General features: G+C 57.5%; 1 protein-coding gene across 1 annotated transcript in view; it reads left to right on the forward strand.

Moving 5' to 3' along the window:
- LOC133359753 (dynein axonemal heavy chain 1-like) overlaps positions 1-13,066 on the forward strand; it is an 88,261-nt gene extending 75,195 nt beyond the window's left edge. The window contains exons 43-49 of the mRNA XM_061578273.1: positions 64-224; positions 1,115-1,272; positions 1,844-2,017; positions 6,914-7,092; positions 8,925-9,158; positions 10,142-10,335; positions 12,828-13,066. Of these exons, the coding sequence (XP_061434257.1) occupies positions 64-224; positions 1,115-1,272; positions 1,844-2,017; positions 6,914-7,092; positions 8,925-9,158; positions 10,142-10,335; positions 12,828-12,978 (1,251 nt within the window). The 3' untranslated portion in view covers positions 12,979-13,066. The remainder of the gene's footprint in view (positions 1-63; positions 225-1,114; positions 1,273-1,843; positions 2,018-6,913; positions 7,093-8,924; positions 9,159-10,141; positions 10,336-12,827) is intronic.
- Positions 13,067-17,372: the final 4,306 nt, after the last annotated feature.

The following is a 17,372-nucleotide window of genomic DNA, read 5'->3' on the forward strand; positions in this document are numbered from 1 at the left end:
GAGTCTCTATGTATCTCTATGTGTCTCTATGGGTGTCTATGTATCTCTATGTATCTCTACCAGGTACTCTGTGTGGGCCCCACTGGGACCGGCAAGTCCCTGACGCTCTCGTCGCTGCTTCTGGGCGGGATGCCGCCGGCGTTCGTCACTCACTTCCTCAGCTTCTCGGCGCGCACCACAGCAGCACAGACTCAGGAGTTTGTGGACAGCAAGACAGACAAGCGGTGAGTTACCACCACTACCACCACACCACCACCACCAAACTACCACACTACCACTACCACCACCACCACCACCACACTACCACCACACTACCACCACCACCACACTACCACCACACTACCACCACCACCACACCACCACTACTACTACCACACTACCACCACCACACTACCACTACCACCACCACACTACCACCACACTACCACCACCACCACACCACCACTACTACCACCACACTACCACCACCACACTACCACCACCACACTACCACCACACTATCACCACCACCACACCACCACACTACCACCACCACCACCACCACACTACCACCACCACACTACCACCACACTACCACCACCACCACACCACCACACTACCACCACCACCACCACCACACTACCACCACACTACCACCACCACCACACTACCACCACACTACCACCACCACCACACCACCACTACTACCACCACACTACCACCACCACACTACCACTACCACCACCACACTACCACCACACTACCACCACCACCACACCACCACTACTACCACCACACTACCACCACCACACTACCGCCACCACACTACCACCACACTACCACCACCACCACACCACCACACTACCACCACCACCACCACACTACCACCACACTACCACCACCACACTACCACCACCACCACACCACCACCACTACCACCACACTACCACCACCACACTACCACCACCACACTACCACCACCACACTACCACCACCACCACACTACCACCACACTACCACCACCACACTACCACCACCACACTACCACCACCACACTACCACCACCACCACCACACTCCCTCCCCCCTCTCCCCCCCCTCTCCTCCCTCCCCTCTCCCCCCCCCTCTCCCCCCAGGCGCAAGGGGGTGTTTGGCCCTGCGCTGGGCAAGCGGCTGGCGCTCTGCGTGGAGGACGTGAACTTGGCGGCGCCCGACGCCTACGGGGCCCAGCCGCCCCTCGAGCTGCTGCGGCAGCTCTTGGACCAGGGGGGGTGGTACGACGTGAGGCGCATCGGTGAGGAGAGGTGGTGGTGGTGCTGGTCACCCACCCCTCTGTGTGTGGTGCCACAGTGCCGGCAGCCTCCATAGACGCTGCTGCTGCTGCTGCTACTGACAGCACCTTGCCCTGACAGTCTTCTAGAGGCCATCTACCACTCCCACGTGTCTCCCCCCATTCTCCCCCCCCCCCCCCCCGCGTCTCCCCTCCCTCCCCCCTTCCCACCTGCCCCCCCCTTCTCTCCCCTCCCCCCTCTCACCCTCCCCTCCCCCCTCCCTCTCTCCCCTCCCTCTATCCCCCCATCCCTTCCTCCCTCCCTCCCTCCCTCCCCCTGCTCTCCCCCCCTCCCTCCCACTCTCCCCACCCCCCCTCCCTCCCCTCCATCTATCCCCCCCTCCCTCCCTCCCTTTTTCCCTCCCTTCCCCCCTCTCTGCCACCCTCCCTCCCTCTATCCCCCCCTCCCCCCCCCCACGTATCTCCCCTCCACCTCCTCCCTCCCCTCCCCCCTCCCCCCCTCCCTCCCACCCTCCTCCCCTCCCCTCTCCCTCCTCTCACCCTCCTCTCACCCCCCCTCCCCCCCCTCCCCCAGGTGAGTTCCGCCAGCTGGTGGACGTGACCCTGGTGTGCTCCATGGGCCCCCCAGGGGGGGGGCGTCACGTGGTCAGCCCCCGCTTGCTGCGACACTTCCACCTGCTCTCCTTCCCCGAGCTCGACGACGACAGCCGCAGCGCCGTCTTCAGCACCATCCTGCGGAGCTGGACACGTGAGTGGGGGGGGGGCAGTGCTGAGTCTGTGTCACAGTGCTGAGTGAGTGAGTGGGGGGGGGGCAGTGCTGAGTCTGTGTCACAATGCTGAGTGAGTGGAGTGGGGGGGGGGGGGCAGTGCTGAGTCTGTGTCACAGTGCTGAGTGAGTGGAGTGGGGGGGGGGCAGTGCTGAGTGAGTGGAGTGGGGGGGGCAGTGCTGAGTGAGTGGAGTGGGGGGGCAGTGCTGAGTGAGTGGAGTGGGGGGGCAGTGCTGAGTCTATGGGCAGTGCTGAGTGAGTGGAGTGGGGGGGGGGGGGCAGTGCTGAGTCTGTGTCACAGTGCTGAGTGAGTGGAGTGGGGGGGGGCAGTGCTGAGTGAGTGGAGTGGGGGGGGGCAGTGCTGAGTCAGTGGAGTGGGGGGGGGGGCAGTGCTGAGTCAGTGGAGTGGGGGGGGGGGCAGTGCTGAGTCAGTGGAGTGGGGGGGGGGCAGTGCTGAGTCAGTGGAATGGGGGGGGGGCAGTGCTGAGTCTGTGTCACAGTGCTGAGTGAGTGGAGTGGGGGGGGGCAGTGCTGAGTGAGTGGAGTGGGGGGGCAGTGCTGAGTCTATGGGCAGTGCTGAGTGAGGGGAGTGGGGGGGGGGCAGTGCTGAGTGAGTGGAGTGGGGGGGCAGTGCTGAGTCTATGGGCAGTGCTGAGTGAGTGGAGTGGGGGGGGGCAGTGCTGAGTGAGTGGGGGGGGGGGCAGTGCTGAGTGAGTGGGGGGGGGCAGTGCTGAGTGAGTGGAGTGGGGGGGGGGCAGTGCTGCGTGAGTGGGGGGGGGGGCAGTGCTGCGTGAGTGGGGGGGGGGCAGTACTGAGTCTGTGTCACAGTGCTGAGTGAGTGGAGTGGGGGGGGGGGCAGTGCTGAGTGAGTGGGGGGAGGGGGCAGTGCTGAGTCTATGGTGCAGTGCTGAGTGAGTGGAGTGGGGGGGGGCAGTGCTGAGTGAGTGGAGTGGGGGGGGGCAGTGCTGAGTGAGTGGAGTGGGGGGGGCAGTGCTGAGTGAGTGGAGTGGGGGGCAGTGCTGAGTCTGTGTCACAGTGCTGAGTGAGTGGAGTGGGGGGGGCAGTGCTGCGTGAGTGGGGGGGGGCAGTGCTGAGTCTGTGTCACAGTGCTGAGTGAGTGGAGTGGGGGGGGGGCAGTGCTGAGTGAGTGGAGTGGGGGGGCAGTGCTGAGTCTATGGGCAGTGCTGAGTGAGTGGAGTGGGGGTGGGGCAGTGCTGAGTGAGTGGAGTGGGGGGGGGGCAGTGCTGAGTGAGTGGAGTGGGGGGGGGCAGTGCTGCGTGAGTGGGGGGGGGGCAGTGCTGCGTGAGTGGGGGGGGGGCAGTGCTGAGTCTGTGTCACAGTGCTGAGTGAGTGGAGTGGGGGGGGGGGGCAGTGCTGAGTCTATGGTGCAGTGCTGAGTGAGTGGAGTGGGGGGGGGCAGTGCTGAGTGAGTGGAGTGGGGGGGGGGCAGTGCTGAGTGAGTGGAGTGGGGGGGGCAGTGCTGCGTGAGTGGGGGGGGGGGCAGTGCTGAGTCTGTGTCACAGTGCTGAGTGAGTGGAGTGGGGGGGGAGCAGTGCTGAGTGAGTGGAGTGGGGGGGGAGCAGTGCTGAGTGAGGGGAGTGGGGGGGGGCAGTGCTGAGTGAGTGGAGTGGGGGGGGAGCAGTGCTGAGTGAGGGGAGTGGGGGGGGGGGCGGGGCAGTGCTGAGTCTATGGGCAGTGCTGAGTCTGTGTCACAGTGCTGAGTGAGTGAGTGGGGGGGGGGGCAGTGCTGAGGGAGTGGAGTGGGGGGGGGCAGTGCTGAGTCTCTGTCACAGTGCTGAGTGAGTGGAGTGGGGGGGGGCAGTGCTGAGTGAGTGGAGTGGGGGGGGGCAGTGCTGAGGGAGTGGAGTGGGGGGGGGGCAGTGCTGAGTGAGTGGAGTGGGGGGGGGCAGTGCTGAGGGAGTGGAGTGGGGGGGGGCAGTGCTGAGGGAGTGGAGTGGGGGGGGGCAGTGCTGAGGGAGTGGAGTGGGGGGGGCAGTGCTGAGTGAGTGGAGTGGGGGGAGGCAGTGCTGAGGGAGTGGAGTGGGGGGGGGGGCAGTGCTGAGGGAGTGGAGTGGGGGGGGGCAGTGCTGAGTGAGTGGGGGGGGGGCAGTGCTGAGTCTGTGTCACAGTGCTGAGTCTGTGTCACAGTGCTGAGTGAGTGGTGTGGGGGGGGGCAGTGCTGAGTGAGTGGAGTGGGGGGGGGCAGTGCTGAGTGAGGGGAGTGGGGGGGGGGCAGTGCTGAGTGAGTAGGGGGGGGGGCAGTGCTGAGTGAGTGGAGTGGGGGGGGGGGCAGTGCTGAGTGAGTGGGGGGGGGGGGCAGTGCTGAGTGAGTGGAGTGGGGGGGGGGCAGTGCTGAGTGAGTGGGGGGGGGGCAGTGCTGAGTCTGTGTCACAGTGCTGAGTGAGTGGAGTGGGGGGGGGGCAGTGCTGAGTCTATGGGCAGTGCTGAGTCTATGGTGCAGTGCTGAGTGAGTGGAGTGGGGGGGGGGCAGTGCTGAGTGAGTGGAGTGGGGGGGGGCAGTGCTGAGTGAGTGGAGAGGGGGGGGGCAGTGCTGAGTGAGTGGAGTGGGGGGGGCAGTGCTGAGTGAGTGGGGGTAGGGGTGCAGTGCTGAGTCTGTGTCACAGTGCTGAGTGAGCAGTGCTGAGTCTATGGTGCAGTGCTGAGTGAGTGGAGTGGGGGGGGGCAGTGCTGAGTGAGTGGGGGGGGGGCAGTGCTGAGTGAGTGGAGTGGGGGGGGCAGTGCTGAGTGAGTGGGGGGGGGCAGTGCTGAGTGAGTGGGGGGGGCAGTGCTGAGTGAGTGGAGTGGGGGGGGGGCAGTGCTGAGTGAGTGGGGGGGGGCAGTGCTGAGTCTGTGTCACAGTGCTGAGTGAGTGGAGTGGGGGGGGGGCAGTGCTGAGTCTATGGGCAGTGCTGAGTGAATGGAGTGGGGGGGGGGCAGTGCTGAGTGAGTCTATAGACAGTGCTGAGTCTGTGTGACAGTGCTGAGTGAGTGGAATGGGGTGGGGGGGGCAGTGCTGAGTGAGTGGAGTGGGGGGGGCGCAGTGCTGAGTGAGTGGAGTGGGGGGGGCAGTGCTGAGTGAGTGGGGGGGGGGCAGTGCTGAGTGAGTGGGGGGGGGGGGCAGTGCTGAGTGAGTGGGGGGGGGGGCAGTGCTGAGTGAGTGGGGGTGGGGGGCCAGTGCTGAGTGAGTGGAGTGGTGGGGGGGCAGTGCTGAGTCTGTGTGACAGTGTTGAGTCTATGGGCAGTGTTGAGTCTATGGGCAGTGTTGAGTCTATGGTGCAGTGTTGAGTCTTTGGTGCAGTGGTGAGTCTATGGGCAGTGTTAAGTCTATGGTGCAGTGTTGAGTCTATGGGCAGTGTTGAGTCTATGGTGCAGTGTTGAGTCTATGGTGCAGTGGTGAGTCTATGGGCAGTGTTGAGTCTATGGTGCAGTGTTGAGTCTATGGGTAGTGTTGAGTCTATGGTGCAGTGTTGAGTCTATGGGCAGTGTTGAGTCTATGGTGCAGTGTTGAGTCTATGGTGCAGTGGTGAGTCTATGGGCAGTGTTGAGTCTATGGTGCAGTGTTGAGTCTATGGGCAGTGTTGAGTCTATGGGCAGTGTTGAGTCTATGGGTAGTGTTGAGTCTATGGGTAGTGTTGAGTATATGGGCAGTGTTGAGTCTATGGTGCAGTGTTGAGTCTATGGGCAGTGTTGAGTCTATGGGCAGTGTTGAGTCTATGGGCAGTTTTGAGTCTATGGTGCAGTGTTGAGTCTATGGTGCAGTGTTGAGTCTATGGGCAGTGTTGAGTCTATGGTGCAGTGTTGAGTCTATGGTGCTAGTGGTGAGTCTATGGTGCAGTGTTGAGTCTATGGTTCAGTGTTGAGTCTATGGGCAGTGTTGAGTCTATGGGCAGTGTTGAGTCTATGGGTAGTGTTGAGTCTATGGGTAGTGTTGAGTCTATGGGCAGTGTTGAGTCTATGGGTAGTGTTGAGTCTATGGGCAGTGTTGAGTCTATGGTGCAGTGTTGAGTCTATGGGCAGTGTTGAGTCTATGGGCAGTGTTGAGTCTATGGGCAGTGTTGAGTCTATGGGCAGTGTTGAGTCTATGGGCAGTGTTGAGTCTATGGTGCAGTGTTGAGTCTATGGGTTAGTGTTGAGTCTATGGGCAGTGTTGAGTCTATGGGCAGTGTTGAGTCTATGGGCAGTGTTGAGTCTATGGTGCAGTGTCAGAGTCTATGGGTAGTGTTGAGTCTATGGTGCAGTGTTGAGTCTATGGGTAGTGTTGAGTCTATGGGCAGTGTTGAGCCTATGGGTAGTGTTGAGTCTATGGGCAGTGTTGAGTCTATGGGTAGTGTTGAGTCTATGGGCAGTGTTGAGTCTATGGGTAGTGTTGAGTCTATAGGGCAGTGTTGAGTTTATGGTGCAGTGTTGAGTCTATGGGTTGTGCTGAGTCTGTGTGACACTGCTGAGTCTATAGACAGTGTTGAGTCTGTGTGACAGTGCTGAGTCTGTGTCATAGTGCTGAGTCTATAGACAGTGTTGAGTCTATGGTGCAGTGCTGAGTCTGTGTGACAGTGCTGAGTCTGTAGACAGTGCTGAGTCTGTGTGACAGTGCTGAGTCTATAGACTGTGCTGAGTTTGTGTGACAGTGCTGAGTCTGTGTCACAGTGCTGAGTCTATAGACAGTGCTGAGTCTATGTGACAGTGCTGAGTCTGTGTCACAGTGCTGAGTCTATAGACAGTGCTGAGTCTGTGTGACAGTGCTGAGTCTATAGACAGTGCTGAGTCTATAGACAGTGCTGAGTCTATGTCACAGTGCTGAGTCTATGTCACAGTGCTGAGTCTATGTCACAGTGCTGAGTCTACAGGGTCTCCCCCCCCCCGCTCCCTGCGTCTCTCAGGGTCAGAGCCGGCTCTGCTGGAGGTCACGGAGCGGCTGGTGGCCTCCACTCTGTCCGTCTACGCGGCCGTGTCGGCCCAGCTGCTACCCACGCCGGCACGCTGCCACTACACGTTCAACCTGCGCGACCTCTCACGACTCTTCCAGGGCATGCTCATGGCGGATGCCGCCAAGGTCAAGGTGTGTAGGGTCGGTAACTGTGTGTGTGTGTCACTGTTTAATTCGTAGTTTTGTGGTAATTAATTGAAGGTGGAGGGGTTACCAGCCCCTCGCACCCATCCAGAGCCCCCGTTTAGCCACTGTGGTGGTCACAGACGTCATGAGGTAAGAGGCCAATGAGGCATTGGCCCTCCCCCCACAGCACTGTCCACGACAGAGTTGCCCGTCCGGCACCGCGAGGAGGTAGGAGGTTGTTTCGCTGGTTAGAAACATTTAGCATGGCCTGCCTACGGTCCATCCTGGGTTTACCCAGGATGGATTGTGTGAGGGGCTCACAAATCCTTGAAAGATCTGGGCAAAGTCCCATCGGTGAGCTCCTCCGGCAGGCAAGGCTGCGTTGGCTGGGTCATGTAGCCCGCATGCCCAGCCACCGCATGCCTAAACAGCTTTTGTTCGGCCGGATCGAGGGGGCTAAACGGGTGCGGCACGGACTCGAGAAGAGATGGAGTGATGTGGTACAGGAGGACGTGGAGCTGAGTGGACTTGCCGATGACTGGTACCAGCGGTGTCAAGATCGGCCTCTGTGGAGGAGGCTCGTGAAGGACGCTACTGGGCAGTTGGAGGCAGTAGCCCTCCAACAACAACGGAGGGCGGAGGAGCGACGCTCATAACAACGAGCGGAGTGCCGGGTGGCTAAAGCACAGCAAGTTGGCACAGTAGGGGGCACAAGTGGTGCATCAGCCAGTTATCTCGGTCATCTCGGTCAGTCGACCCGTGGCAACTGGGTCGGCCCCGTAACCTCCTGCCAGCGGGCGTTCGACACTTCACGTGGCCTCAAGGTGCACATGGCCTGGCACAAGCGTCGTGGTGACGTCACCACCACTTAGTGGCGAATGGCGGTTGTTGTTGTTGTGTTGTTGTTGTTGTCACTGGGTACGGCTCCTGCTTAGGAAGCCGCCAGTGGCTATGAAAGATCAGATGATCATCATCATCATCACCATCATCATCACCATCGTCATCATCACCGTCATCATCATCATCACCGTCATCATCATCATCACCGTCATCACCATCTGGCTTGACAACTCATGTCTTCAGAACTGCTGCTGCTGCTGCTTGATGTTGTTGTTGCTGTTACCTTTAGTTTGTCCTTTCCCCGCACCTCCCCTCCATCTCCTTCACTGTCACCATCACCACCACCAACACCACCACCAACACCACCACCATCACCGCCACCAACACCACCTCCTCCACCTCCTCCTCCTCCTCCTGCTCCTCCTCCTCCACCACCAACACCGCCACCATCGTCACCACCATGACCACCACCAACACCACCTCCCTCCTCCTCCACCATCACCACCATGACCGCCTCCTCCTCTCTCCACGACCACCACCACCACAACCACCTCCCTCCTCCTCCACCACCAACACCACCTCCCTCCTCCACCACCACCTTCTTCACCACCACCGTCACCACCACCAACACCACTTCCCTCCTCCTCCACCACCACCTTCTCCACCACCAACACCACCTCCTCCTCCACCGCCACCACCGTCACCACCACTAACACCACCACCACCCACACCACCAACACCTCCTCCTCCACCACCACCACCAACACCTCCACCACCACCACCACCACTCCCACCACCACCACCACCACCACCCCCAACACCACCACCCCCACCACCACCTCCTCCACCACCACCACCACTGCCACCACCACCACCACCCCCACCACCACCACCACCTCCACCACCGCCACCACCCCCACCACCACCACCACCCACACCACCACCACCACCACCCCCATCACCACCTCCTCCACCACCACCACCACCCCCACCACCAGGATGTGCCGACGCTGCTGGGCCTGTGGCACCACGAGTGTTGCCGCGTCTTCGGCGACCGTCTGGTGAGTGACGCTGACCACCGGTGGCTCGCCGCCCAGCTGGAAGGCCGCGTCGTCGGCGACTTCGGCGTGCCGCTCGCCGCCGCCGTGCCCGGCGAGGAGCCGCACCTCTACGGGGACTTTGCGGCGCCCGGCGGGGAGAGGAGCTACCAGCTGATGGCAGACTACCAGCGGGTAGGTGGACGCAGACAGGTGGACAGGGACACGGAGAAAGACAGAGAGAGACAGAGACACAGAGACACAGAGAGAGAGAGAGAGAGACAGAGAGACACAGAGAGAGACACACAGAGAGAGACACACAGAGACACGGAGACACAGAGAGAGAGAAAGACACAGAGAGAGACACAGAGACACAGAGACACAGAGACACAGAGAGAGAGAGACACAGCGACACAGAGACACAGAGAGACAGAGAGAGACAGAGAGAGAGACACAGAGACACGGAGACACAGAGACACACAGAGACACAGAGACACAGAGAGACAGAGAGAGACAGAGAGAGAGACACGGAGACACAGAGAGAGACAGAGAGACACAGAGAGACACAGAGAGAGAGACAGAGAGAGACAGAGAGAGACAGAGACACATAGAGACACAGAGAGACACAGAGAGACACAGAGAGAGAGACAGAGAGACACAGAAACACAGAGAGACAGAGAGACACAGAGAGACAGAGAGACAGAGAGAGACACGGAGAGACAGAGAGAGACGGAGACACAGAGAGAGACAGAGAGAGACGGAGGCACGGAAACACAGAGAGACAGAGAGACACATAGAGAGACAGAGAGACACAGAGAGAGAGACAGAGAGACACAGAGAGACAGAGAGAGAGACACAGACACAGACAGACACAGAGAGAGAGACAGAGTGGTATACACTATGTGTATACCACTCTGTCTGTGACTCTGCGTGTCACCACTCTGCGTGTGACTCTGTGTCTCTGTGACTCTGTGTCTCTGTGTCTCTGTGTCTCTGTGACTCTGTGTCTCTGTGTCTCTGTGACTCTGTGTCTCTGTGACTCTGCGTGTCACCACTCTGCGTGTCACTCTGTGACTCTGTGACTCTGTGACTCTGTGTCTCTGTGACTCTGTGTCTCTGTGTCTCTGCATGTCACCACTCTGCGGGTCACCACTCTGTGTGTCACCACGTGTGTGCAGGTGGTGCATGTGATGCAGGAGGCGCAGGAGGAGCTGAGCGCGTCGCGAGCGGTGGCGCCGCTGGTGCTGTTTGAGGCGGCGGTGCGTCACGTGTGCCGCGTGGCGCGCGTCCTGCGCCAGCCCCTGGGCAGCGCCCTGCTGCTCGGGGTGGGGGGCAGCGGGAGGCAGTCGCTCGCTCGCCTCGCCGCCCACATGTACGCACACACACACACATACACAACAATAATAACAACAGCCACACACATATACACAGATACACACACACACATATACACACACACAGATACACAACAACCGCCATTCACCACTAAGTGGCGGTGACGTCACCACGACGCTTGTGCCAGGCCATGTGCACATTGAGGCCACATGAAGTGTCGAACGCCCGCTGGCAGGAGGTCACGGGGCAGACCCAGCAGGTGCCACGGGTCGACTGACCAAGATGACCGAGATGACTGGCTGATGCACCACCTGGGCCCCCTACTGTGCCAACTTGCTGTGCTTTAGCCACCCAGCGCTCCGCTCGTTGTTGTGAGCGTCGCTCCTCCGCCCTCCGTTGTTGTTGGAGGGCGACTGCCTCCAACTGCCCAGTAGCGTCCTTCACGAGCCTCCTCCACAGAGGCCGATCTTGACACCGCTGGTACCAGTCATCGGCAAGTCCACTCAGCTCCACATCATCCTGTACCACATCACTCCATCTCTTCTCTAGCCCGTGCCGCGGCCATTTAGCCCCCTCTATCTGGCCGAACAAAAGCTGTCTAGGCATGCGGTGGCTGGGCATGCGGGCTACATGACTCAGCCAACGCAGCCTTGAGTGCCGGAGGAGCTCACCGATGGGACTTTCTCCAGATCTTTCAAGGATTTGTGAGCTCCTCACACAATCCAGCCTGGTTAAACCCAGGATGGATCGTAGGCAGGCCAGCCTAAATGTTTCTTACCGGCGAAGATGTTCCATTAGGGGGGGTGAACGTTTCGCAAGCGTAGAGAAGGGAGGGAATGACCATGGCCGAGAAGACCTGATGCTTCGTGCGGAGCAACAGACCAGGTAGCGTCCACACAGCGTTACGCAACCGATGAAAAGATAATGCTGCTCGACTGATTCGGACTGATACCTCTGCTGTCAAACCGGAGGTGGTTATAAGCACACTGCCCAGGTATGGCAATCTCTCCACTCTCTGCACAACTGCCCCATCACCAATTGAGAGTTGTGGGGGTGGAGTGTCCAATGATACAAAATACCCAGGCAGGTGCTTAGTTTTAGTGGGGCTGATGGTAAGGCCCCACCTCTTAGTCGCAAGCTCCAGGTTCAGCAGCAGCGCCTCCAACTCCTCCTCTGAGTAAGCAGCAATTACCAGATCATCGGCATACGTAAGGTGGTTGACCAATAGGGAGCCATCCCTTGACCGCACCCAGGCATCGATCAACCTCCCATTGTATCTGTACTAGATGGAAATTTCTCCCGTACAGCCATTAAAGGTTTCACGAACTACGCGGTCGAAAAATATGTTAAATAATGTGGGAGCCAGAGGACATCCCTGTCGCACCCCAAGGTGTACAGGGAATGGCTCTGACTCCCGGCCACGTAGTTTTACCCGGGCCCGCTCACCATCATGAAGGTCCTTAATGATCGTGAGCAGAGAGTCATGGACTCCGAACGCACGAAGAACAACCCAGAGCCCAGGCCTACTGATGGTGTCATAGGCCTGGACCAGGTCAATAAAGCAGAGATGTAGGTCTTGTTGGAATTCCCTACACCTCTGCTGTAGCAGACAGACACACGCACATGTATACACATACACACACGTCGTTGTGGTGATAGTGATGATGGTGGTGATCATAGTGATGGTGATGATGATGGTAGTGATGGTGGTAGTCGTGATGGTGTTGGTATTGACGTTGGTAATGATGGTAATGATAATGGGAGGGATGTTAATGCTGTTTCTGATGGTAATGATGATCGTGATGATGGTAGTGATGGTAATGCTGGTTCAGATGGTAGTGATGGTTGTGATGATAATAGTGATGATGGTAGTGATAATGATGATGGTGGTGATGGTAGTGATGGTAGTAATGGTGATGATGGTGATGGTAGTGATGATCATGATGGTAGTGGTGGTGATTATGTTGATGGTAGTGATGGTGGTGATGACGATGGTAGTGGTGGTGATGGTGGTGATGGTATTGATGGTGATGATGGTGATGGTGGTGATGATGTTGATGGTGGTGATGATGATGGTGGTGATGGTGGTGATGATGATGTTGATGATGGTGGTGGTGGTGGTGGTGATGGTGATGATGGTGATAATGATGTTGATGATGATGATGGTGGTGATGGTGTTGGTGGTGGTGATGGTGATGATGGTGATGGTGGTGACAGTGATGTTGGTAGTGATGATGGTGATGATGTTGATGTTGATAGTGATGTTGATGGTGATGTTGATGTAGATGCGAGTTTGAGTGTGTGCAGATCGAGCTGACCAGGAGCTATGATGATGGTAGTGATGGTAGTGATGATGATGGTAGTGATGGTGATGATGGTGATGTAGATGCGAGTTTGAGTGTGTGCAGATCGAGCTCACCAGGAGCTACGATGATGGTAGTGATGTTGATGATGATGATGATAGTGATGTTGATGGTGGTGATGGTGATGGTAGTGATGATGGTGATGATAGTGACGATGATGTCTCAGATGTGAGTTTGAGTGTGTGCAGATCGAGCTCACCAGGAGCTACGATGATGATGGTAGTGATGGTAGTGATGTTGATGTTGATAGTGATGTTGATGGTGATGTTGATGGTGGTGATGTAGATGCGAGTTTGAGTGTGTGCAGATCGAGCTGACCAGGAGCTACGATGATGATGGTGATGGTGGTGGTGATGGTGGTGATGATGTTGGTGATGGTAGTGGTGGTGATGGTAGTGATGTTGTTGATGTTGTTGATGATGGTGGTGATGGTGATGTAGATGTGAGTTTGAGTGTGTGCAGATCGAGCTGACCAGGAGCTACGGGGTGTCTGAGTGGCGTCAGGACCTGCAGCGCGTCATGATGAAGGCCGGCGTAGAGAACATCCACACGGCCTTCCTGCTCACTGACACGCAGGTCAGCCCACGGTGCCAAGTCTCTCACTGTGTCTACTCAGACAATGACGGTGATGATGATCATGACGATGATGATGATGACAATGACGATGATGATGATGACGATGATGACAGTGATGTCAATGACAATGATGTCCATAATGATGATGATGATGACAATTATGACAGTGATGATGATGATGACAATGATGATGATGATGACAGTGATGATGATGACAGTGATGATGATGACAGTGATGATGATGACAGTGATGATGATGACAGTGATGTCAATGATGTCAATAATGATGATGATGACAATGATAATGATGATGATGACAATGATGATGATGACGGTGATGATGACGATGATGATGATGATGACGATGATGATATCAATGATGTCAATAATGATGACAATGATTATGATGACGATGATAATGTCAATGACGATGATGATGATGACAATGATGACAGTAACGATGATGACAGTGATGTCAATAATGATGACGACGATGATGATGATGATGATGATGAAAATGACGATGATGATGACAGTGATGACAGTGACGATGATGACGATGATGATGATAACAATGACGATGACGGTGATGATGATGACGATGATGATAACATTGATGACGATGATGTCAATGACAACGATGATGATGATGACAATGATGACAATGATGTCAATGACAACGATGATAATGATGACAATGATGATGTCAATGACGATGACTTTGATGTCAATGACAACGATGATGACGATGATGATGTCAATGATGATGATGTCAACAACAATGACGCCACTGCTGCCGCTGCTGCTGCTGCTGCTCCAGATCACTTGCGAGTCGTTCCTGGAGGACATCAACAGTTTGCTGAACTGTGGCTCCGTGCCGGGCGCGCTGGGCGTGGAGGAGACGGACGCGGTGCTGGTCGCCATGCAGCCGCTGGTGCTGCAGCTGGGGCTGGCGCCCACCAAGTCCAACCTGCTCGCCACGTTCGCGCGGCGAGTTCGCTGCAACTTGCACGTCGTGCTGTGCATGAGGTGCGTGTCACTGTGTGTCACTGTGTGTGTCACTGTGTGTGTGTGTACGTGTCAGTGTGTGTCACTGTATGTGTGTGTCACTGTGTGTCACTGTGTGTGTGTCACTGTGTGTGTGTGTGTCACTGTGTGTGTCACTGTGTGTGTGTGTCACTGTGTGTGTGACACTGTGTGTGTCACTGTGTGTGTGACACTGTGTGTGTCACTGTGTGTGTCACTGTGTGTGTGTGTCACTGTGTGTCACTGTGTGTGTGTCACTGTGTGTGTGTGTGTCACTGTGTGTGTCACTGTGTGTGTGTGTCACTGTGTGTGTGACACTCACTGTGTGTGTCACTGTGTGTGTGACACTGTGTGTGTCACTGTGTGTGTCACTGTGTGTGTGTGACACTCACTGTGTGTGTCACTGTGTGTGTGTGTCACTGTGTGTGTCACTGTGTGTGACACTAACTGTGTGTGTGTCACTGTGTGTGTCGCTGTGTGTGTCACTGTGTGTGTGTCACTGTGTGTGTCACTGTGTGTGTGTGTCACTGTGTGTGTCACTGTGTGTGTCACTGTGTGTGTGTGTGTCACTGTGTGTGTGTGTGTGTCACTGTGTGTGTGTCACTGTGTGTGTGTCACTGTGTCTGCGTCACTGTGTGTGTCACTGTGTCTGTGTGTCACTGTGTGTGTCACTGTATGTTTTTGTGTGTCACTGTGTGTGTGCGTGTGTGTCACTGTGTACATGTGTGTGTGTGTGTGTTTACGTGTGTACGTGTGTGTCACTGTGTACATGTGTGTGTGTGTTTACATGTGTGTGTGTGTGTGCCTCAGCCCCGTGGGTGAGACGTTCCGTGCCCGCCTGCGCCGCTTCCCGTCGCTGGTCAACTGCTGCACCATCGACTGGTTCGGCGAGTGGCCGCACAGCGCCCTGGCAGCTGTGGCCAGCAGCCACCTCAAGCAGATGGAGGATGGAGTGGAAGGGGACGAGTCGTTGGTGAGTGGTGGTGGTGAGTGAGTGAGTGGTGAATGAGTGAGTGGTGAGTGAGTGGGTGGTGAGTAGTGGTGAGTGGTGAGTGAGTGGTGACTGAGTGGTGAGTGAGTGAGTGGTGAGTGAGTGGGTGGTGAGTAGTGGTGAGTGAGTGGTGAGTGAGTGGTGAGTGAGTGAGTGAGTGGTGAGTGAGTGAGTGGCCGCACAGCGCCCTGGCAGCCGTGGCCAGCAGCCACCTCCAGCAGATGGAGGGCGGCGTGGAGGGGGACGAGTCACTGGTGGTGGTGAGTGAGTGAGTGAGTGGTGAGTGGTGGTGGTGAGTGAGTGGGGGTGGTGAGTGGTGGTGAGTGGTGAGTGAGTGAGTGGGTGGTGGGTGGTGGTGGTGAGTGGTGGTGAGTGGTGGGTGAGTGAGTGAGTGGGTGGTGGGTGGTGGTGGTGAGTGGTGGTGAGTGGTGGGTGAGTGAGTGAGTGAGTGAGTGGGTGGTGGGTGGTGGTGGTGAGTGGTGGTGAGTGGTGGGTGGTGGTGGTGAGTGGTGGTGAGTGGCCACACAGCGCCCTGGCGGCTGTGGCCACCAGCCACCTCCAGCAGATGGAGGGTGGAGTGGAGGGGGACGAGTCACTGGTGAGTGGTGGTGGTGAGTGAGTGAGTGGTGAGTGAGTGAGTGGTGAGTGAGTGAGTGAGTGGTGAGTGAGTGGCCGCACAGCGCCCTGGCGGCTGTGGCCAGCAGCCACCTCAAGTAGATGGAGGGTGGAGTGGAGGGGGACGAGTCACTGGTGAGTGGTGGTGGTGAGTGAGTGAGTGAGTGGTGGGTGAGTGGTGAGTGAGTGGGTGGTGAGTGGTGAGTGAGTGGGTGGTGAGTGGTGAGTGAGTGGTGGTGAGTGGTGGTGAGTGGTGGGTGAGTGAGTGAGTGAGTGAGTGGGTGGTGGTGGTGAGTGATGGTGAGTGAGTGGGTGGTGAGTGAGTGGTGAGTGAGTGGTGAGTGAGTGGTGAGTGAGTGGTGAGTGGGTTGCAGCCGTGGCCACCAGCCACCTCAAGCAGATGGAGGGCGGCGTGGACGAGTCGCTGGTGAGTGGTGGTGGTGAGTGGTGGTGAGTGGTGGTGAGTGAGTGAGTGGTGGTGAGTGGTGGTGAGTGAGTGGTGGGTGGTGAGTGGTGAGTGAGTGAGTGGTGAGTGGTGAGTGAGTGGTGGTGAGTGGTGGTGAGTGAGTGAGTGAGTGGTGAGTGAGTGGTGAGTGGTGAGTGAGTGGTGAGTGAGTGGTGAGTGGTGGTGAGTGGTGGTGAGTGAGTGAGTGGTGAGTGAGTGGTGAGTGGTGAGTGAGTGGTGGGTGGTGAGTGAGTGGTGAGTCGTGGTGGTGAGTGGTGGTGAGTGAGTGGGTGGTGGTGAGTGGTGGTGAGTGGTGGGTGAGTGGTGAGTGAGTGAGTGAGTGGTGGGTGAGTGAGTGGTGAGTGGGTGGTGGGTGAGTGGGTGGTGGGTGAGTGGTGGTGAGTGAGTGCTGAGTGAGTGAGTGGTGGGTGGTGAGTGGTGGGTGGTGAGTGAGTGGTGAGTGAGTGAGTGGTGAGTGAGTGGTGAGTGAGTGAGTGGTGAGTGAGTGAGTGGTGAGTGAGTGGTGGGTGGTGGGTGGTGAGTGGTGAGTGAGTGGTGAGTGAGTGGTGGGTGGCGATGGAGGTGTAGATGGTGTAGTGGGTTTTACAGAGGCACACACTTAAACTGGGAGGCAACACGTTTATACTAGAACCCCAACGGGGTACTGCATGACCTACACAGGATAACAACATGGGTGGTAACTACCACGGTTAACTAGACGACAACAGGGTAACTACATAACTGGGTCAGGTCAGCAACATACGGCCTGCCCCACAATGCCGAACGCGACGACCAAAGACCCAAGTGCGGAGAGACGTAACACCGCGGGTTGGTTCCAGAAGACAGCCGCGATCGCTCCCGGGACCTCCCTTTTATTCTCCCGAACATTCTGGATCTCAGCAGAAGGTTCTCCACCCAGCACCACGTGTCCCTCAAGCCTCCTCGCTGCCCTGTCCAGGTCACGTGACCTCTGGTGGTCACCCAGACTGCCACGTCATCACGTGACCTCTCGTAGTCACCCAGACTGCCACGTCATCACGTGACCTCTCGTAGTCACC

This window comes from Lethenteron reissneri, chromosome 66, assembly GCF_015708825.2.
Source record: "Lethenteron reissneri isolate LAM-NWPU_2019-01 chromosome 66, ASM1570882v1, whole genome shotgun sequence".
NCBI lineage: Eukaryota > Metazoa > Chordata > Hyperoartia > Petromyzontiformes > Petromyzontidae > Lethenteron > Lethenteron reissneri.